At 34.9% G+C, this 22,670-nt stretch overlaps 2 protein-coding genes and 1 long non-coding RNA gene across 3 annotated transcripts; 2 read left to right on the top strand and 1 right to left on the bottom strand.

Moving 5' to 3' along the window:
* Positions 1 to 3,812: 3,812 nt before the first annotated feature.
* On the bottom strand, positions 3,813 to 16,915 carry LOC101745734 (mitochondrial glutamate carrier 1). Its single transcript, XM_004931288.5, has 8 exons — positions 16,721 to 16,915; positions 16,326 to 16,385; positions 14,359 to 14,493; positions 10,850 to 10,999; positions 8,751 to 8,884; positions 8,032 to 8,230; positions 7,155 to 7,295; positions 3,813 to 5,999 (listed from the first exon to the last, which is right to left on the bottom strand). Exons 2-8 carry the CDS (start codon positions 16,370 to 16,372, stop codon positions 5,861 to 5,863), a joined length of 945 nt encoding a protein of 314 aa, XP_004931345.1. The 5' UTR covers positions 16,373 to 16,385; positions 16,721 to 16,915; the 3' UTR covers positions 3,813 to 5,860.
* On the top strand, positions 11,029 to 21,209 carry LOC105842354 (uncharacterized). The gene is made up of 5 exons (XM_021351415.2): positions 11,029 to 11,157; positions 18,841 to 18,958; positions 19,209 to 19,383; positions 19,964 to 20,157; positions 20,869 to 21,209. Exons 1-5 carry the CDS (start codon positions 11,107 to 11,109, stop codon positions 21,033 to 21,035), a joined length of 705 nt encoding a protein of 234 aa, XP_021207090.1. The 5' UTR covers positions 11,029 to 11,106; the 3' UTR covers positions 21,036 to 21,209.
* LOC134199157 (uncharacterized) lies at positions 11,802 to 13,090 on the top strand. Its single transcript, XR_009973519.1, has 2 exons — positions 11,802 to 12,417; positions 12,714 to 13,090. It is a non-coding gene; the product is annotated as an uncharacterized LOC134199157 (long non-coding RNA).
* Positions 21,210 to 22,670: the final 1,461 nt, after the last annotated feature.

Below are 22,670 nucleotides of genomic sequence, written 5' to 3'. Positions count from 1 at the left end.
TTTAAGTTTTCTATTCCATTTTAATGTATATGTTTTAAATATATTTTATACAAAACACTATACTTACTTTTACAATGGCTGAATATTCATATTCCTTGAATTTGCTGCTTTTGAAGCTTTTGTAAATATAAAAATGTAAGCCTCAAACATAGTAGACGGATATAGCTGTTAATATTTTAGTTATAAGCTTTGTTTTGACTTTAAATTACAATAATGAGTCATTTCGCATATGTTTAAATATTTAAACATAATATATACTATAACTTGCAACCATATCTATTTCAATACTTAGGTGTTGTTTGGATTTTTTAAGCATCATCAGGTTATTGTTTTTGAAAAACATGATGGTTATATATTTTTTTAAATAAACTTACTGGAAGCCTCAGGAAGGGTGGATCTGATGCATTCTTGCCTAACTTGCTCTCTTGATATTGAATAAGTTGAACAACAAGTTGGGCTAATCCTTCCTTAGTTGGTGGATCGGTTTGAACATGCTAAAACATTAAAAATGATCACTTGTCAGTCGAATTCAGAACGAAGAGTCCACATTAATAATGCAATTGACAAAATTCTCATAGCAATTTGTGTCGGTAGTGCTACAATTGCGATGATAGAAACGGCAGAAAAGTCAAACTCACGCAGAAAAGCAAACAAATTTACTAGTTTAGTTTAAAATAGTTTCCAAACCTTTTTACAATTTTTTTGTAACCAAACACGAATTAGATCAAACTGAGCAAGTGTTTCGGGTGACTGAAAATATTCAGCATTAGGACCACCATCCTTTTTAGGGCCTATTGTAGTCATGATTTTTTACAATTAACAATTCCACACTATAAATTATCAACAAATTATACGATTTTTTTTGAAAACACTATCAAGTATTAATGTACTCGGCGACGCCGTTTCCAATTTTGACGTTTGGCTTAATATTGACAAATGACATCCCAACGAACTTGAATATTTCTAATTTTCCAACTAGAACGGCAAAGGTATTATACCCTACAGCTTAATCTTTTGTGTATTTTTAAGAAAAATGATATGAAGTGAAATAAGATGAAGTTGATTAATTTTGAAACATTAATCAGTTAACATGAAATAAATAATATGACGATCTCCAGATGCTACGTCCAGCGAATTTGTTTCATTTTCCCACATTTGTGCACTTTCACAGATATTAACTTGTTAATAAGCTACTGTAATTTAAATACATTTAAACCTGAAGAAACACTAAATAGACAATTTCACTCCTCGCTTTTCCGCCAAAAAGACCCAACCAACTTAAATTAACCAATGTTTTGGTTTGATTCGTTCATTAACCAAGCAAAGAGAACACAGTCCATACAACCAAATTTTTTAAAACTTTTTGGCGGGAGCTCGAGGAGCAAAGTTATGTAAATTGTTTTATTTTGTTAATTGTGTTTCTTCGGGCTCAAACTTGTATAAGTGATGGTTGAATAAACCCTTAATATCTGTAAAAGTGCACAAGTATGGGTAAATGAAACAAAGTAATGGACGTGGTTTCTTGACTTCGTACAAACAGTACACTGAAATCTCACTTTAAATAACGACCATTTTATTGAGTCTTTAAGTAAAGGATGAAGTCATCCCATCTCATTTCGTTACATTTACTTGATTACCGTCCCAAATAAATCAACTCAATCTTAAGTGCCTTATTCACGATCCATCTTGCTGTACGTCCCGCCAAGGCCATGCACGATGCACGATGCAAAAGGATCATGAATAGGCTTGACGTACGTCGATAATTATTATTAATTGCGGCCTTGAGCTGACGTACAGCTGTGATGGATCGTGAATAAAGCGCTAAATGCATCGTGCATCGTGCATGGCCTTGGCGGGACGTACAGCAAGATGGATCGTGAATAAGGCACTTTAATTCACTCCGTATCATTTCATAACTGAAGATTTTTATAAACTAGACATTGAAAACAACGACAACACAAAAAGCCACGGAAAAAAGAAGAAACTACTGGCGGTGAATAGAAATAGTAAAATCGACTACATTTGTTTCAAATGTTCATCTATCTCATCAATACCTTTGACCTCATTACAAAATCATTTCAAAAAAGAAAGTTATAGCACTGACTTGTTTACAAAATGGTGGAAAGTATAAATCCTTATTTTTAAGATTTATGCACTAGAGGTAGTGTATTATTGCCCGCTGCGACAAAAGTTTGCAGTTCCGTTTTTTTTTTCAATTATTAAATACAGCCATCATTGCCTGAAGAGAAAAACGGAGTTATTGTAATGCCGTACAATGTACGAATGTTTGCGCGCATGTGAGTGGCCGTCATTTTTGATCGAATTGGAGTTGGAGAAGTAAGAAAGGATTAAAGGAAGCGACATTAAAGATGGTATTAAGTTTGAAAGGTTGAATGAATAGTTGTTGGTTGAATTGAGGGATTAAGTGGAAGTAACGGAATGTAAGTGGTTGTGAGGTTTTAAGGTATGTATGGAAAGTAATTCATTTATGAAGGTCAGGTTAGCGTTATTCTTTTTTGGTATTAAATTATAGACGGAGAAAAATGTGTGCAAGTGTTGAGGGGGTGTGTTGGAGTTTGTATATTAAATGTAATGGCAGGCAACACTTGACACTTGATTAGATTTCGAATATTGGAATTATTTTAAATGTTTTAAAAAACAGATCATTGTATTCTCGTAAGAAAATGTCAATTACTTCTCATCTAGACACGGCAAGACAAACATGTAATAGTTATATAAAAAATATAAAGATAATAATTGTACAATGGTGTAAAAGTGTTCAAGCAATCTGGAATATAATTATAATGAAGCAGTTGTGTTTTTAAATAGCCCCTCATCACCTACCGAACCCAATCTCTCAAAATATAACCGTCCAACATTTACGAATGTCTCACGAATTTCTCCTCCTTTTTAATTCGTCAATAGAACATTGAAGAGAAAAAGAGTTTTGAATTCTTTCCCAGACATCATTAACAGCCATGTTGTTTTTATGGGATTTCTTTTGATGAAGATACGCTACACAGTAGACGTCACGATCTATGAAAATAGCGAAACGTCTGTTGACTTCGCAATCCTGGGCGCAACTGGTCAGACCATAGATTATACACTTAATATATTGGTCAGACGAATGTGTGGGAGACTACGCGTAGGATCGCGGTTCGCGCGCTTTGATGTCTGTTAAAAATCCGACACAGCTTGGAAAACCACGAATGCAGCGAAAACTTTGCATAATCATTTGCAAATGTCGTCCTACACTTGCGGGTTTGCGTATTCGTGCGAATGTGAGTGACCGGTATAATGAGCGATGTTTATTTGGAGATCTAAATCCCGTAGACAATGATTAATTTCTCTTAAAGTCGTACGTATGTACGTGTATTCACTGTTTCTTCGACGAAAGAATAAAACTTATTTAACGAAATATTTCAAATGAATGACGGAAGCATCATGCGGAAGCTGAACCAATTTGGCAAATTCCTTTACATTTTCCCAACTGTTAGGACAAAGTTTGCATGGATCACTGCATAGTATAGATTAAACATTTCCTTTCGGAACCTCCCAATCCACTATCGGTGCTTTTAGGTACCTCAAGCACCATTCTCGTCGAACCTGTCGCTCGTGACGAAGGGCTCGGCGAGTAAATTAAGCCACAGACACAGCCCACTGATTTTCGCTCCGGACCTTCTCAGTGGGTCGCGTAAAGTCGCGTTTCCGCTACGGTGGTCTTGCCGGGCTAGTGTTAGCAGCGTCCAGAATACACCAACAAAAATTACGAGTTTATTTTATGAATGTAATTTGAAGAATTAAAAAACAAATTCACATACAACAGATATTTTACTGCAGTAACATCATTAACATTCATCTAAAATTATTTCAAAGCCTGGTTTGTTACTCTAATAAGCATAACAACAACAACAAATGGAATTCAATGATTTTAGAACATCGAAACATTTTACGTTAAAGATTTATTTTGACACACGTTTTAAAGGTTTCACAATCACACGCTTATTTGACAAATATTACTGTCTTAAACTAATACAAGTACCTACAGAAAATATTATGTTTGGGTTGAGCGATTGTGAAAAAACTTTTCATTAAAATAACGTAGCCGTGTTATTTGTAGGCTTTATTTAAGATGCAATCAACACAGAATTGTGCAGCTGCTGTTTGGAGGTTTTATGTGATGTTATAATATGCATATATGTATTAAATTCATTCTTGTTTAGTAAATAGGAAACAAAAAAGAAATTCTAATCCACTCCGTATATATTTAATTGACACGATATCCATATAGCATAATTTGATCTTTATTAATTTAAGCATAACTTAATAATAAAAGGTTATGTCGCGGAAGATAGGGACGGCAGGTAAGCGTGCGTTTGAAAATTATGTATGAAGTTCAAAGCACATCTTTGAATTTTTTTTAATAAGCGTTTCAAAATAATATAATTATTCGACCAACATAACAATGTTATAACATTCCAAACAACAAGAAGTTTAATTAGACTAAAATTTTTCTCTATGGCCTTTAAGTTTCCAAAATTATCCTTTGTTGCTAACAAACTAATAAATGTTAGGGAAGAAAAGACAAAATTAATAATATTCTCAAAGTTTAAATTCATATATGTACGTCGTCAAATGTTATTGATATTAATTGTATAGAATATATAAAACATTTGGGAGGTTATGAACACATTTGATACTAGCGAAACTAAATTAATATGTAATTGTCTTGAAAAGCTTTTATAAATAATAATAAATAAATAATAAATATTTAGTATATGAAGTAGAGTTACATAACTACACATTTTCTATTTAAATTTTATTTGAATCACTCCATGTTAGTATCACAAATTAATCCTTAAACTATAAGAAAACTGAAAAAAAAAACAATTTTGAAACATTAATTGTCACTATCTACAAATTGACCTTTTTTATAATAGTACAACATTATATAGATAGATTTCATCATAACAATAGGTAAGTATACTTAATAAGAAGTATATTTCTATATAATAATGTTTCATTACATATTTATTGTCATCATAGTAATTTAATTACATCATGTTCTTATAAGCCAAATACATTGAAATTATGAAACAAAACAGCATTTCAATAATTAAATGCAGAAATAAATCTGAGAGACTAGCAAATGAATAGATGTACGTGCTACATAACATTTTCTTGTCCATATTTGTTTAAATAATAAACTTACGAACACAAGTGTCATTTTTATTTATTTAAATAAAGTAGTCATGAGTCATTTCTTAAAATATTATATCAATAACGAAAAACAACATTATAAAAGTACATTTATAATAAACGTATTAGAAATAAAATAAATTATAAGAAATATCACTTAGCATTTTTTTGGAGTACTTAAAACAAAAAAATTATAACAATTAGTTGAGCTAAAATAACGTTGGTAAGCTTACTTCAATTTTTTTACAAATAATGTCTTTGTTTAAACAATACATAAATGTAAAAACAAATTAACATCTTTGCAGTTAAAATTAATTTTTTTTCTTTTGTAAACTTCAAACACTTTAAATAATGAGGTTTTATAATGAGACAATGTAGTTTGAATAAATGAGTATTTTCCCTCGGAAGTTAAGTATTTCACTATTTCACTATCTAACCATTACCTATTTATTCAATATCAACGAATAATATTATGAATAACATAACATAAAATGGTGTTTTTTTTAAAAATATAATTCATATAACTCCAGGATTTCATGATTCAGGTTCAAAAAAAAATCTTCTGCAGTGTTGCCAATGTAACAAAAAAAGCCATATTGCAAACATCAGCAACTTAAAACACGATAGGAACTCAAAATGGCCACTTGAGAGTTGGAAGTTTTTACTTGAGACCGAGCAGATATTCGGCGATCCCAACGTAATACACAGCCTGAGCTATACCGAACAGCGGGGCGATCACAATCATACGGCAAGCGCCGCCTTTGAAAAAGGCAGTCGGACCTTCATATTTCAAAGTTTTCCTGAAAAAAAAAGGAAAATTAAATGCCTTTACATACGATGGAAATTGAAAGGGTGCATATGTGTGCACAAATTCAACCCTTTTAACTATAAATTTAAAACTATTTACAAATCAGATTAAGGCGAAAGTAATTTTAAAAGTCTACTAATTCTAAAGACAACTCAGCATTTTAATTAAAGAAAAAAATATTTTAATATTCGTTTTAATTAAATAATTTTAAATTTGTACTAAAATATTGTTATCAGGTAAAGTTCTTTGCGAATTTTGTTTAATGTCATATTTTAGTAGTCGAACCTCAATTGATGTGTTAAACTTTTGTTACTTAGAAAAAGCATTAAAATCAGCTTTCAGATAATTGATGATTTATTGAACAAGTTTTTTTCAAAATCTATAAATTCTCATCGAAATATTTTTTTAAATTCATGGTAAAATTATAAACGCAATTAGCAACAGAAAACATGACGTTCGGAAATTTAATAAGTCTAGTTCTACCTTACATAAAAATACTTTATTTCATTTCCCTTATTCTTAAAAGTAACATACAATATTTTCCCCCCATATTAATTTTCCATGATATACTGCTCTGTTTTAAAGTACATTGTATTTCATTAAGCATCAGTCAGCCATTCAGTCAGAAAAACAAATTGTTAGGCATTAGCATTTCATTTGTGACTTTGTTTTTCCTTACTCATAAAAAAGACTCTCTTACTGGAAACCAGCATATTAATAACCACTAGTTTACCCAGTAGTCGAAATTCGACTATAATTAATTGAAATTATAAGTTTCAACATTATTATGGTTCTATTGTTACAGATTTCGCCAAGACTACACTATAGAGTATAGACAAATACTCGTAATATTAAAGATAAACAATTTAACCTATTCTCAATTTGACTACAGACTTTAAAGTTTTAGACAATAAACAAAGAGTATATGTGTGTGTCCAATACATGGTAGTGTGTTATGTTTGCTTTATTGATTTAATGTATTTTTAATCATTAAATTTTAAAAAAATATTAGCATTCTGCACTTCTTCTCTATATTCTCTATAAGTGTGAAAAATTTCATACTCCTCCGTCCGCATATTTTGTAAACGGGTAGGTACAACGTTTTTGCTTCACGTATTAATATATAGATAAATAAGAATGAACTTACGTAACACAATCCATGATGGAGGTGTATTGCCTCTCTCCGCTTCCCTTGGTGAGGGTCTGCATGCGAGTCTTCACCACGTCCATGGGGTTTACAGCTAACGCTGCTGTGGAGCCAGCAGCACAACCTGATATGAACGACCACCTGAAAAACATTCGTTGTTGAAAAAATCTGTTTATTTATAAAGATCAGTGTTCGTTCAATGATTTCAATTCGTCAACAAACACTGACTTCTCAAGGTTGAGATATAACCTATGTATTACATTTTAACAAGCTTCTATTACCTTCGTTTGTATGTATCGGAATCCTTATACATACGTTATTTGCACCGACTTCAATACGTGCAATTAACTTGAAAATTTGCACACATATCAAAAACCGATGACAATACAATAATCACTATAATATTCTGAATGGTATCAACAGCACAATAAAAACAATTTAATTAATTGTGGCTTCGGGTTTTTGTACCAACAAGATTTATTATTTAAATTTTAAACTACACATATTTTTATTACTATTAAACCTTTGAAAAAAACAAAACCCTTTTCAAAACATTTTAAATTTTTATACAGAAATTCTTGTCAAAAGATACTAACAAATTGTTTGACAAATTGAGGAGAAAGTGGTATTAATTGTTTTGTGTTTACCTATTTTTATTAATAAGATGACCGAAGAACTCACGGCTCACCTGGTGTTTAGTGATTATCAGAACCAATTAGGTATTTTTATTTTGGTATAAATTATCTCTTATAATGGTATTTCCCAGTGCTAACAATGTTTATTTTGGTATTTTGGTACCAATTATTTCTATAACGGTATTTCCCAATTAACCAATTTGTCTACAAATTATAAGCGTTTTTGAATGTGAACCACTCACCAGAACGGTGTATGACCGCCGGGCCCCTCCTTAGGTCCGAGGTCGTTGAGGGTCGCGAACAACGGAAAGTACACGACGCTGAAGGACACGTCCCGGGCGGCCGTCGCCGTCACTCCCTTGTACAGGCCGAATATACCGCGCTCACGTAGCAACTTCTTCGTCAGCTCTAGAGCCGTGGTGCGCTGTATCGTGCGGCCCTCTACAACATAGCATTACTGGAAGTTCGATGCGCTGTGACCAGATACAGAGAGTCATGAGTCTGTATAAAGGCTGGGTGTTAACGTCACACGAGATTAATGTGTGTTTGTTACAATAGGTTTAACACCAGGGTCTCGCATTATCATTTCCACCATAATTAATTATGCACAAAAAAACTTCGTTGCGATGAATCATGAAATAGTGTTACGCCGGTAAAAGTAACACGCCATCTGTCGTCGAACTTAGAGGTCGTAGGCATAGATCATATTAATGAACAAGAGACCTATGAACATTGGCTAAAGTTGAGGGAAGACGACCGAAGGGTCGAAGCTAATAAGAGATGCATTGATCAACTGTCCGAGCACCTGGACGCGACGCACTTTACTGTGCCAACTAACCAACATATGTGGATACAAATCACCAGAAAAGGTGCATCATGGTTCTCGGTAATGAGCGATCGATTGGTAGACGAGGATCCATGAGCATAATGATGAGCATATGACGCCAAATTTATATTATACCTGCTTTGGCTTGAGCGGCAATCCTTCCAGCGTCCTGCATCTGAATTTTGAGGAGTTCCATTGGCGTGGTTATCACGATTTGGCAAGCTCCCGCCAAGCCACCGGCAACCATCTGACGGAATACTGGCAATGACCTAAATTAAAAAACAACGGTCTATTAATATACCTATACTAGCTGTACCCGTCCGCTTCGCTGGGCATTTCAAATTAACATTATTATTTCTCACCCCCACAAAGATTCTCATCATTAACACCCCCGCAACTGGTGTAGAGAATCCAACACTCATATAAATATTAGCCTATCCATTAAGTATATGTATTTTCTACACGAATACCAAGTTTCAAGTCAATCGGTTGCATGGTTCAGTAGTTATAACTGAACATCCGTAAAAACCACTGTAGATTTATATATTAATATATAGTATAGATATAGATTAGTAAAGATTATACATAAGAATGTGTATGTCCAATTTAAAATCACATTTTTAAGTAATGCTGCTACATCTCTTTATTGATACGTCACAGTTTTACTTATATCTATTATTTTATTGCAGAGCTAATAATGTTTAGAAGGTGCAGTCGATTTCGATCGAGAACAGGTTTTATTTAGCCATTCGTAACCATGTAAATTATATATATATATATTTTATAAAGTATGTAAATGCGAGAGTTTAACGATATAGAAGTAAATAAATAAAAATTATACCGACATAGCTGTCGAAAATCGCTGTACACTTGAAATGTAATAAATGTATTTTTTTGGCAAAGTGAGTCTTAATTGTTGTCACTATGGAAAGCAATGATACTGATGAAGAGAATGGCATCATCAACGCTGACGTCATCATTTTAAAAACACCATGGATCCAGCCAACTCCGTCACATATATTTTTTTACAAATTTGGAATCATTAATAATCCACAAAACTATAAATTCCGTAAATTTTCAACACCATCATTTTAAAAAGAAATCAGGTCATCGACACCTGTTTTTATCAATTCATATGTTGTAACGAATAATCTGTGTTAAAATTGAAATATATACGTAATATAATCAATGAAAATTGAGATAGATAACCGTAAATATAAAAACGATAATTATTTAGGTGTTTTTAGTTAAGAGGTTATCGAAACCCACAACGATACTAGTCGAAGTTTCACTTGAACGGGGATATCACGTACATCTGACCCTAAACGTGTGATTACATCAACGTAAAGATGGACATGACTATGAACATCAGTCTACTTAGATTTTAGGGCTTGGAATAATATTGACCCGACACTTCGAATCTTAAAAACTTTTCAATTTCCCTGCTCTCTACTATTCATATCCAAACACCGCCTGCATCGAACCAGCAAAAGCGTTTATTTTTTATTGCATAGATGGGTGGACGAGCTCACAGCCCACCTAGTGTTAAGTGGTTACCGGAGCCCATAGACATCTATAACGCAAATGCCGCCGCTCACCTTGAGATATGAGTTCTGAGGTCTCAGTATAGTAGGCTGCCCCGCCCTTCAAACCGCAACGCATTACTGTTTCACGACAGAAATAGGCAGGGTGGTGGTACCTACCCGGTGCGGACTCATAAGACGTCCTGCCACCAGTAATTACGTAAATTATAATTGATAAGAAGAGTTTGGTGATAAGAGTCGAGAGAGAGTAAAATAACACTTGGCCAAGATGTTCATTCTTTTTCTTGCACTGAAATGTTCACACGCACAAAGTACATGACAATGTTCACTTCTTTTATTAAGAATTGGCGTGTTGCGTCGTCCGCCAGGTACAATTTACACAGGTGCTGAAATTATCATTGAGGAACCCAAGCAAACGTATTAGCTGACTTCCGCAAAGCCTTGGCTTTATTTGTACTAATTTCACTCAAAAACCACCAGCACTCAAGCTAGGGACTTAGGCAGTACTCTTCTGTGTGCCATACCTAAGGGAGTAAGGGAATATTAAGAATTCTACCGAGGTAATATCGAGAATTGACACTAAAAACAAGTCGAATTAACCGGAGCAGCACGTGGATATCTTCACTAGCATCACTACCGCGGTTTTGACTGTCGAACAAAAACATATATGATAAGAATGATTAATTTTACCCGTCAGATAAAGTGAGGTAGTGTCGGAACATGTCGTTTGCGGCGAGTTTGATCGCTTTCTCGGGCGTTATCAATATAATGTTCACGGCTGAGCCGCGATACATTCCGAAGTAGCCCTCCGCTGCGTATGTCTTCTTGAAGCAATCCAACCTGTGGATCGAAAAAGGCTGTTGAGTATATTAATAATAAAACACCTTTCGAGGGGTAATTAATACCACAGACATATGAAGAAATAAAAAGAATAATAGCTTTACTTTATGCGAGGAATAATATTTGGTTCCTGGTTAAAGTTGGCGGGTTCTTCGGTGGTAAGTCACAGCATGTGCTAAAAAAAATCTAATCTATGCAAGTGCTAATAAAATCTCTATACTGTGCACGTGCTAACAAAATATATGCTTAAATTAAATTCGTCAAAAATTTACAAAACTCTTCCAACTACATCAACCTGTGTAACACAAAGTAATACCTAAATAGCAGTACGTGAGGCCATAACTGATTGTGTAAGGTTCACGAATTATCATCAGAATGATATTTATTTTCTCATTTGCATAGTTTTTCTGTATTCACTTTTTTAATTTCGTTGGTTGGCTGATCGAGCTCATGAATTACCTAATGTACTATAATGTTACCGGAGCCTTAATCACAATCATCACAATCACGGATCATGCCTACATCACAATGTCAATAATACCACCTACCTTTTGACATGAGGTCGAGATCTCAATTGTATTGTGTTCAATGACCGTCTTCCTAGATAAGTAGATAATTAACTGAACTTTAGTTCCAGTCCATTAGGAACATTTGTAAAAGATAAATTTAAATCAAATATTTCCTTCCATTGACAAACATAAAATCTGTCCTTAGGCAAACAATATCTCTGCTAATGTAAGAAATGAACTAATTCGAGAATTTATCTGTAACTTATAGACAAAAAAATGTATACCTTATCGGCCTTTATTATTAGTGTAGGGAAAAAATTAACAGTTCATAGTAAACGGTTTTTTTTGTTAAAAAAATACACACAAGTCTAAAAGTTATCTAGTCCAGCGTAATTTATGAGCTTTACTAAATGGTCAATAATTTTTTTTTGCCCTTTTATATATATATATATTTATGGTGTTATTATGGTATTTATGGTGGTTGAAGTGAAATTTAGCTTTTGTTTTGTGACAAATTTCTCAACGGGTTTTAAAGATAACTATGATTGTTTTTATTTATTAAAAATTAATATTATAAGTTTCTACAGAGCTTTAATGTTACACGATGAACCATTAGCGCGCAAATACAATTTTTCAAATGAACAACAACGTAACTCGCTTATTCTATTCAATGAATTTACGTTTTTCAATATCTGAGGCTTCGATCAACAATAGTAACTAGATTTCGGGTCGGTGCATAAAATCCGTCTCGTCAAATAACAGCGCACTTGAAATGTGAGCTCTTATTTTGTTTAGTTCACTTCAAACACAGCCAATGTCAACCCGTCTCACAATACCGCAGTGTGTATTCAAAAGTTGCAAAAATAAGGCCCGAAAAAGCAATTTAACGGCCGGAGTATCTTACTTTCGGTAAGTACATGAAGTATAAACTATATTGTAAGCTTTAAACTTATAAATAATATTAAATTTTGAACAAAATTACCGATTTTTAACCACCGCTACAAATGTTGGCCAAGGCTCGGCCAACACATGGACAAACTTTTGCTTAACAGAACAGTAAATGCATGGAGTAGATTCGTGTTGTAATAATTTTTTAAAATTTGTTAGCAGCACTTCAAAATTAGTTGGTTAAAATTGGTTAATGCTGCTTTTGTGTCTGTTTGTTGGACTCTCATTAGATACTTAGCTTTCCATTTTTATTTTAGCTTTCCTAGCAATCACGTGTGCAGAATGGATCTCGATTGTCGCCAGAGAAAAAAGAGATGACTTTTATAAGCCAGCTAAGAACTCCGCTTATTGACACTGGACATCTTTGCCTTCCGAGCTCACGGCTACTGAAATGTGGCCGAAACATTGTAATAAAAATACCACGCTTGAAACCGTTTAAACGTTAAAAATATATATTACACAAAAACGTAACGCTAATAAAATAATAAGTAATGTATAGATACTAACAAACATACATTTCCAAAACATAAAAAGTAAACAACTAAACTTTTACTTTAATTCATTAATAAATTATTTTAGTGTTAAGCGCGACTCCCTTACCTCCTGTAGTAAATAGAAATCGGCATTTCAAGAAGCAAAAATAAATAAAGCAAAACGATGTTAGTTCTCAGAGCAATTAAGGGAAAAGTTACTTTATTTGTTGCATCTTAAGATTGATTTAACATTAAAAGTTGTTTAAAATATGTCTTTTTATTGGTAAGTGACAGGAGTAATTTATTGCTTTGCTCGTTTTATGTGACGAATGATCGTAAGTATTAGATAATGTTTTGGAGATTTGTGACTTTATTACTAGGTGCCATAGTTGTTACTAGTTTGAAAGTATAAGTGTTTCAAAACTTTTTTCTCCGTTTGTTAGTAAACGAATGTAGCTATATAAGTATATATTCACGCGGACAGTTTTTGCTTTAATTTTGTACGTATCCCTTTATCTAGTTACTATTGTTGATCGAAGATCTGAGGCGAAGATTCATTTTCATGCCTAATCTACTGCTAAATGTAGTTTTATTTTCCGAGCTTAGGTTATAGATACATACGCCTACAATGTTTACGGAATACATTATTATTCAAATTCGAAATGTAGAAATGACCGGTTATGATTGATTGATTGTCAAGGTTCCGAAACTTGAGCACGTGCCAGAAAATTTGACGAGTATAATTTATAATAATATAAATGATTGTGTTGCTATGGTAATAGACGATTGAACGTAATATTTAATGATTAGAAAAATACTAGGTCTAAATTTTTTCTGTGATTGAAATTGTCTTTATTATGGCCTTATTCTCCTCTTAAATACAAAGAAGCGTTGCCGTTGACGTTTTTTTTAAAATTGTAATTACATATTCCCACACTTGGCAGACGAGTTTACCGCCTAGAGAATAGGTTTTTATTATAACTAACTAATCACAGGCATTTTAATGGGGTTGCCCCGGGCCCCTTTGAGACATTTGATTGGAATATAATGAACACGCGACCCATTGTTCAGCACTACTGCACATACAAGACTGGGTGTTGGAAAACAAATGCAAACACATATTATATATTGCGCCTTTGATATTACGAGTAATAACCAGTAGTAACCCCTTAACACCAGGTGCGCTGTGAGCTCGTCAACCCATCTAAGCAAAAAAAAACTTCAAGAATGACATCCTAAGATGTCATGTATACTTACTTATATTGAGACAAATCATCAGTTTTTTTGGACGGTACTGTGTTGTTCCAGTTGGCCTATTTTATTTGTATCTCGTTTAAGATCAGTCACACTTAGGTAACGAACCATGATGGTTTAGTTCGGATTAAATATAGACAGCGCACTCCATCACTTCAAAGAAGAAAAAACTTACATGCTCTTATATTGCTTCTCTCCGCTGGGTCCCACTGTTTGATTCTGTAAGCGTGTCTTGACCAGATCGAGCGGAAACACGACCGACACCCCGACAATACCCGCGATACCGCCATTGATGATCTTCGGTACTAATCTGAAACAAATATATTTCTCATTGTTATACATGAACAGCCACACCTAGATTGTTAAGTCTAGCATTTTCATTATTTTTCCAATAGAAAATTTCGTGAGCAATTTCTGTCCATGTATTCCCAGTTTAAAGTGTCACACACACCAGCAAGACTAATGTGCACTGGTCTTAAGACGAAGTTTCGTTCGTAATATAATTCCGTGAGCATACTCCACAACTCTTGAATAATGGGCTCCATTTTTTCTATACTAATTGTAAGATAATGGCATAAAACATGGATTCCATATCTCCCTTTATTTTAAATATATAATTGACTATCTATAAACTACTACTTTACTTGTAGTCGTCAATTTCAAAAATATATCTATCTAAATAGGACAGGTGGGCTAACGACCCACTTAGTGTTAAGAGGTGAAATTTTATAAACAGCACCACCTCTATAAGATGCGACCAAAAAAATTGGCATGTGGTTCTTACTATGTTAATGCAATTTATCTGAATATTTCCCACTTCAATGATATCTTTATCTAAAACCAATACAAAATAAGCAATCAATAATCTCACAATATAGTGTGTCTATCTTATCTTATAGTCAAATAAAAAGTTATGAAAACTGTTGCCATGTAATTAAAATTTTAATGTGTTTTTATTTTCTTGTAGTGTCTAATTTGTATCTGAAAAATGTATATAGGATAATAACTAATTAATGTGGACAATACTAAGATTGCTTAAAAGTGTTGTGTAATGTCCATATCTGATCAAAATAAATACCAGAAGTATACGTAAACATGTTAACATCCAAAGCTTTAAGTTTTAAAATTCGCTGAAATCTATTAATAATTTGATCAGGATTAAAGTGTCAAATTCTTGTGAAGTTACTTGTGAAAAAAGTCTTCTATGTAGTGTATTCTATGTGGTTACCAAAGCCTAAAGACATATAAGCACTGCAGATAGGTATTACTATTGCAGGTATTTTTAACATAAACAAGTTGTGCATTCTAATAGGATGGGACAGCCAATATACAATACAGCTAAGAACTCAACTGTTTATCTCAAAGTATGTATAAAGCATATTACCTTTAAGCATTTAACACCAGACGAGCCATGAGTTTCTCAACTATCTAAGCAGCACAAAGTGCACCTTCTCATCATTAAATATGTGACTTTTCAATTTTGTCTCTAATTTCTTCAATAACATTAATAAATTTAAGTAGCCTACTTCAATTGTTGATGGTAAATTGCACATTATTGTGCTACACGGTGGTCTTCAATTAAACACAATTAAGCTACTTCCTGATTAAACATTGTGGTAGTTTTTAATTCATAATTATTGACATGTTAGAAGAGTTTTTGCTGATGCAACAATTATTTTGTATTAACGTGTGTGAAGCTTGTATTTTTAAGCAAATAAAATGATTAATTGATGAACTATACACACAGTATTAATTTATAAATTTGTTCAGTGTACAATTAACATTTTTCTAATTTCAGATTAATAAGAAAAAATGTTTGAAAATAATAAAAATTTGGTAGGTAATATTTGCATTAATTAAAATGAATGTATGTTAATTATTGTCATATTGTAATGAATGGTTATAATGTTAATTAAAACAAATGTACAGTATGCTTAAAATCTATTATTTTATCTAAAAACATTTGTATTATTATGAACATTAACAAGGTTAACATTACTTTTATTAACTGAAAGAAGTAGAGGTAAACTATTCAAAATCAGAATATTTATTATGGAATAAGCACAAGATTGAAAACTGAAAGACATTTTATAGAATTGTTAAGCCTACAACTTGACAAAATAAAAAAAATAAAAAACTTACGAAAATTGCTGAGGAGGTGGATTCACTGGTTTCATGTTTGCACTCATGGTTGATTTTAATCTGTCGATTTTTTTAAATATTACTATGATTTTACTACATAAGAGTTTTAGCTTGGCTTATTTTGTTAGCAGGCATTTTAAGTAAATGCCTCCTATATAATTATATTCCTTTACATAGATATTCCTAAATATTCTTTGGAATATTCCTTTGGTATGATTCAAAAAAGTTAACCGCTAAGTAATATATTTTTATAGATAAGCATAAAGTACAGAAGGTAAGGACAATATTAACGATTTACGGGCACAGTACGTTATTAAATTCAATATTTTAAAAGTAAAATTTAGGTTTTGATGTAAAAAATAAATCTCAATTTTTACGTAACAGATTTTTGTTACCTTGTAATTTAGAATTCCAAAAAATATTTTTTCAAGACGGTATAATTGTATTTTTGTAGTTTTTAGGAAAACATTTTAATACTTTGAAGGTAAATTATTCGGAAAAACCTGAAATATGTTACTGAAAAGCCGATCCTTTAGCGAAATGAAAATGAATGGCAATCCTATACATGCGTCAGTGTCAGTGTCAGAAGCTAAACAAAATACTCTGATGATACTCTGTGGTGTTAGCGTCACAGTACCGACTTAAGTGTATAATCTATGGTACCGACCAATAGTGGTGTATTTTCTATAAAATTTTACATTAATTCACACAATTAATACAACACAATTAATACAACACAATATTTCAGATATGAATGAATATTCACTGCAAGTTATCAATCGATTTGTAGCGGCTATTGATTATGAATAGCGTTCTGGCAAAATTTACTAATTCACAAATTAAAATAAAAAGATGAGAATTTACAAAACTTTTGTAATTTTTAGAGTACCTACCTAGCTCGAGAGCTACTATTTTATTAATGATAACATTATATACATGTAACATTTTTCTTTCATATGATTTATTTTATACTTTTATGAACTAATATTTTAACTTTAATTGCATAGATAGGTGAACAATCTAACGGCCCAACAGATGTTTAGTGGTCACCGGAACCTGGATCTATAGCGTGAATGCCACCATCGACCATTGACAAGAAGTCAAAGTCTGAATTGCATAGTATAAAGCTAGTAAAATACGAACACACGATAATTTCGTTGCGCATATAATCAGGTTGGTGTAACCTACCCGTATCAGATACATGCATTTCCACCATTTAATATGAAAAGCTGTGACTGCCTCAGGCGGAAATATAAGACGATGCTCTGTTGCCTGGGTCGGATATGTAATTAGCGGCGACCATAAGAGGGTTGTTGTGTCGCGCCGCTTTGTTGAAGTAGCGTTCCGACGCTACTGTAATATACTTACTTATAGATTCTAAATTTAGATCGTCCAATTTTCGTGAAGGTCGAAATTCCTCACATACCGTGGTGCTCTGATCGCTATCCTGCAGAAACAGATTTGGGTGAGCTGGAGAGAGTTGATTTGCATGCCGACCGCGTGAGTGAACACTACAATTGCATTGCATAGGTCATGATTTTATGAAAACTAGTTGACTTTTGTCTTGTTTGAGTTTTGAAGTCGTCGTGGTCTGAAGGATAAGACGTCCGGTGCATTCGTATGAAGCGATGCACCGGTGTTCGAATCCCGCAGGCGGGTACCAATTTTTCTAATGAAATACGTACTCAACAAATGTTCACGATTGACTTCCACGGTGAAGGAATAACATCGTGTAATAAAAATCAAACCCGCAAAATTATAATTTGCGTAATCACTGGTGGTAGGACCTCTTGGGAGTCCACACGGGTAGGTACCACCAGCCCGCCTATTTCCGCCGTGAAGCAATAATGCGTTTCGGTTCGAAGGGTGGGGTAGCCGTTGTAACTATACTGAGACCTTAGAACTTATATCTCGAGGTGGGTGGCGCATTTACGTTGTAGATGTCTATGGGCTCCAGTAACCACTTAACATCAGGTGGGCTGTCAGCTCGTACATCCATCTAAGCAATAAAAAAAAAGATCAAACTTTTAATGATAAAGACATTATAAAGAAAGAATCACTTTTACCTTCACCAGGAATAGAAAGGTGGGCGTCTTTTCATTCTCGGGTAATTGCGTGATCAGTAACAGGGCGAACCCTTTCTTTAAAATCGTTCTTCCTTGTCGAACAATATAAAAGCTTTGATATATTTTCATCCATCACATTCGTCCCTACTACGAATTCAACAACACACGATGCATCTCAATTTGGTGAGAAAACAAAACTTTCAAAACCGTGCTTGTACCTACTGAATATCTTTTTCTCTATTTCGCTATCCATCGCTACTGCGACCCATAGTAGTCAGACAAGGTGAATTGCGAAGAAGAATGAAGAAGAGATTTACAGAAAGTAGCTTCGAATGTCATACGTATATTCCTCGAAATTTATCGACATTTCGCAATTTACTTGTTTCCGTAAAAATATCTGTAGTAAAAACTATGTATAATTTACTAATGAATGATTCAATCACGTCTAGGTAACGCTTACTTTTATTGTGGCGCTAGTCGTGGCCACAAAACCCAATAAAAGAAGCTTAGTCAATCCAGAATTGTATGGATGGTCAGGCTCCGCCGGTTGGCTGCAAATTCCTCATGGTATGTATCCAGTTAAGCATATCAACTACATATAATGAAGAAGCTTTTAATAATTCACTGCAACAAATACTACATATTTTTTTATAGGCTTTTGTAGGCAGACGAGCATACGGCTCAACTGATGTTGAGTAGTTACCGTCGTTAATATTATCAACCTTATTACAAAGGCATGGCCAAGCCATTACCGAAGAAAATAAACAGTAAATATCTTCATTTTGATAAATAGGATAAAACAGGGAATTTCCTACAGGTTGGTCGTCGGATACAAATTCTGATGTGGCTGGGGCTATAGCCGCAGCCAAATCTGCAGCTGCGGCGGTGATGTCAGCGCAACACGAGGTTGCCGCCGCTAAGCATGCTGCTCTTCAACACCAGAGTCTCGCCAGCGCAAAAGAAGCAACTGCAGCTCACGCCGCTCACAAGAGGTCAGGGAAGTAACCAGATTGCTGTAACACTATAAAACGTGTTAGACGCTGGCTTGGATTGTGTTCGAAGTACCTTTGTTTATGTTACGTGACGTACTCATAAACAGTTCTTTCGAAACATTATTTTTGTAGTACCTTGAGCAATTTACAGTATATTTTTATAAAGTACGTACTCGCCCGCTTCGCTGGGCATTTAAAATTAACATTATTATTTATTGTCATTATTATTAGGGAGTCCAACACTCATATAAATATTAGCCTATCCATTAAGTACATGTATTTTCTACATGGATACCAAGTTTCAAATCGATCGGATGCATGGTTCAGTAATTATAACAGAACATCCGTAAAAACCACTGTAGATTTATATATTAATATAGATTTGTTTCATTTAACTGCACTAATCATGGAGCGCGAATAATGCTAATGAAACGTTCTAAAAATACCTACATATTTTGTTTAGCAGGATAATTTTTTTTGACCTATCAACAAAGGTACTATCATCTTTCTTCGTTTTATGTATTTATTATATAGCTACATTACAGAACAATAATAACTGCTTACATAAATTTCTAAATAGCGAGGAAGCAGCTAGAAACGCTCGTGCTCATGCATTGGAAGCAGCACAAGCCGCGGTTCACTCACAAGCACAGCTCGCTGCGGCAAAGGCAAGAGCTGCTGTCGCGCATAAGATTGCCGCAGCCAGGGAAGCCGCTGCTGCTAAAGCTATAGAAAGAGCTGCTAGTAATCAGGCTGCTAGATTACAGAACGCAGGTAATAAATAGTGTGTCACTAATTCTTAAAATTAAACACCGACACTGTGTTATGGTAGGCAGCGGCTTGGCTCTGCCCCTGGCATTGCTGACGTCCATGAGCGACGTTGACCACTTACCATCAGGTGGGCCGTATGCTCGTCTGCCTACAAAGGCAATAAAAAAAACCTCAAGATTTACGTAATGCGTTTTACTCTTCTGTTTTTTGCACGTTTTGCTGAAAAAACTTATTACATGTGCAAAAATTTTATCGATAACATAGCTACGAAATCCTTCATAGCTGTTTTGTCTTTGTCTAGTTCTATTACATGGGTTTTGATATTGAAGTTGTTTACGATAAGCCCACACTAGACATGACGACGGTACACACGAGCGAGCTAACTGAACAAACCGTAGCTAGTGTTTTTTTCCTGCCTATGCTGATATCCTTGAGAGGCTATATCAGCTTTACCCTAGCGTGTAAGTGAGCTCTCGGGGCTCAAACCGGAGGTGTTGCTAACACTGGCCCTAGCAAGAGCAGTGCTTCGCAAAATCTACCACCGAATCGGAAAAGCGACCCACTGAGAAGATCCGGCGAGAAACTCATTGGGCTGTGTCTATGGATTAATTTACTCGCCGAGCCCTTGGTCGCAAGCGACGACGGGTTCGGCGAGGACGGTGACCGTTGTAATTAGCGTTTAATTTAGGGTAACCACATACAATTTTTTTACAGATATAGAAAACTTAAAGCTGTCAGTTATACAAAGTTCCGGGGCAGCTGGTGCGGCTACTGCAGCACAGCACACAGCCACTGCTGCTGCAGCAGCGCTGCGTACACCTGCTTCCGATTGGCCTGTGAAACTCTGGTCTCCTTCTAGCGGACCCTGGGCCTGGGCTTAAAATTAACAACATAATAACATCGCTATACATGATGAAATTGAATTTTCGAACATAAAATATAATTTTTAGTTACTTTTCTGTAAACGAATAAGATAACATTTTTAGCTATTAAGAAAATGTATTTTGTATTGTGATTGTAATTTTGAATTTTAAATAAAATAAAAATATTGTGTACTTTCAAGGGATTTTCTGATAACTATTACTTTACCTTACCTTACCTTACCTTAGTCTCTTCGAACTTCTGCGTCCTCAGATAAAATACCCTCCTGTTATTTACTTACTAGATTTCCGTATTCCTGAATGGTATTCCTATATAGGTATATTGAATAGCAGTGGTGAGCGATGTTGGCAAGACGAACGCATGCCGTTTTCAGGAACCAAGTAATGGGATTGGATTATTGATTAAATGTAAAATTATACTACAATGCCATTATTTTTATTTATTCATAGGCAAATGAGCTTGAGATCACAAATGATTTTCGGAACTCGTACAACTCGACAATTCTCTTTTTAAAACGACGATTGATGAAATACATTCTGATAGCCCTGGGGAAATGCGGCTGGAAACGCACAAGAGATGAATACAGTGATTTCAGATACGGTTCCGACGGTATATCCAACCGCGTTATTAAACTTCTACCCGTCCAACTCATCGTGATGTTGGCATCTATTTTCAATGCCGCTATGGCGAACTGTATCTTTCCCGCGGTGTGGAAAGAAGCGGACGTTATCGGCATACATAAACCCGGTAAACCAAAAAATCATCCGACGAGCTACCGCCCGATTAGCCTCCTCATGTCTCTAGGCAAACTGTATGAGCGTCTGCTCTACAAACGCCTCAGAGACTTCGTCTCATCCAAGGGCATTCTTATCGATGAACAATTCGGATTCCGTACAAATCACTCATGCGTTCAACAGGTGCACCGCCTCACGGAGCACATTCTTGTGGGGCTTAATCGACCAAAACCGTTGTACACGGGAGCTCTCTTCTTCGACGTCGCAAAAGCGTTCGACAAAGTCTGGCACAATGGTTTGATTTTCAAACTATTCAACATGGGCGTGCCGGATAGTCTCGTGCTCATCATACGGGACTTCTTGTCGAACCGCTCTTTTCGATATCGAGTCGAGGGAACCCGCTCCTCCCCACGACCTCTCACAGCTGGAGTCCCGCAAGGCTCTGTCCTCTCACCCCTCCTATTTAGCTTATTCGTCAACGATATTCCCCGGTCGCCGCCGACCCATTTAGCTTTATTCGCCGACGACACGACTGTTTACTATTCTAGTAGAAATAAGTCCCTAATCGCGAAGAAGCTTCAGAGCGCAGCCCTAGCCCTAGGACAGTGGTTCCGAAAATGGCGCATAGACATCAACCCAGCGAAAAGTACTGCGGTGCTATTTCAGAGGGGAAGCTCCACACGGATTTCCTCCCGGATTAGGAGGAGGAATCTCACACCCCCGATTACTCTCTTTAGACAACCCATACCCTGGGCCAGGAAGGTCAAGTACCTGGGCGTTACCCTGGATGCATCGATGACATTCCGCCCGCATATAAAATCAGTCCGTGACCGTGCCGCGTTTATTCTCGGTAGACTCTACCCCATGATCTGTAAGCGGAGTAAAATGTCCCTTCGGAAC

The sequence above is a fragment of the Bombyx mori genome, chromosome 7, assembly GCF_030269925.1.
Source record: "Bombyx mori chromosome 7, ASM3026992v2".
In the NCBI taxonomy this organism is placed as follows: Eukaryota; Metazoa; Arthropoda; class Insecta; order Lepidoptera; family Bombycidae; genus Bombyx; species Bombyx mori.
The sequence above is the reverse complement of the archived record's forward strand: the minus strand, read 5'-3'. Positions and strand labels throughout refer to the sequence as shown.

Excerpts from the sequence above, each read along its gene's own strand:
- LOC105842354 (XM_021351415.2), top strand. The coding sequence starts at position 11,107 with ATGCGAGGAATAATATTTGGTTCCTGGTTAAAGTTGGCGGGTTCTTCG. Across the intron at positions 19,384-19,963 it reads GCTCACGCCGCTCACAAGAG|CGAGGAAGCAGCTAGAAACG; the intron begins GTCAGGGAAGTA and ends ATTTCTAAATAG. Across the intron at positions 20,158-20,868 it reads TGCTAGATTACAGAACGCAG|ATATAGAAAACTTAAAGCTG; the intron begins GTAATAAATAGT and ends ATTTTTTTACAG.
- LOC101745734 (XM_004931288.5), bottom strand. The coding sequence starts at position 16,372 with ATGAGTGCAAACATGAAACCAGTGAATCCACCTCCTCAGCAATTTTC. Across the intron at positions 8,885-10,849 it reads TACCTCACTTTATCTGACGG|GTCATTGCCAGTATTCCGTC; the intron begins GTAAAATTAATC and ends TTTTTAATTTAG. Across the intron at positions 6,000-7,154 it reads TCCATCATGGATTGTGTTAC|GAAAACTTTGAAATATGAAG; the intron begins GTAAGTTCATTC and ends TTTTTTTTTCAG.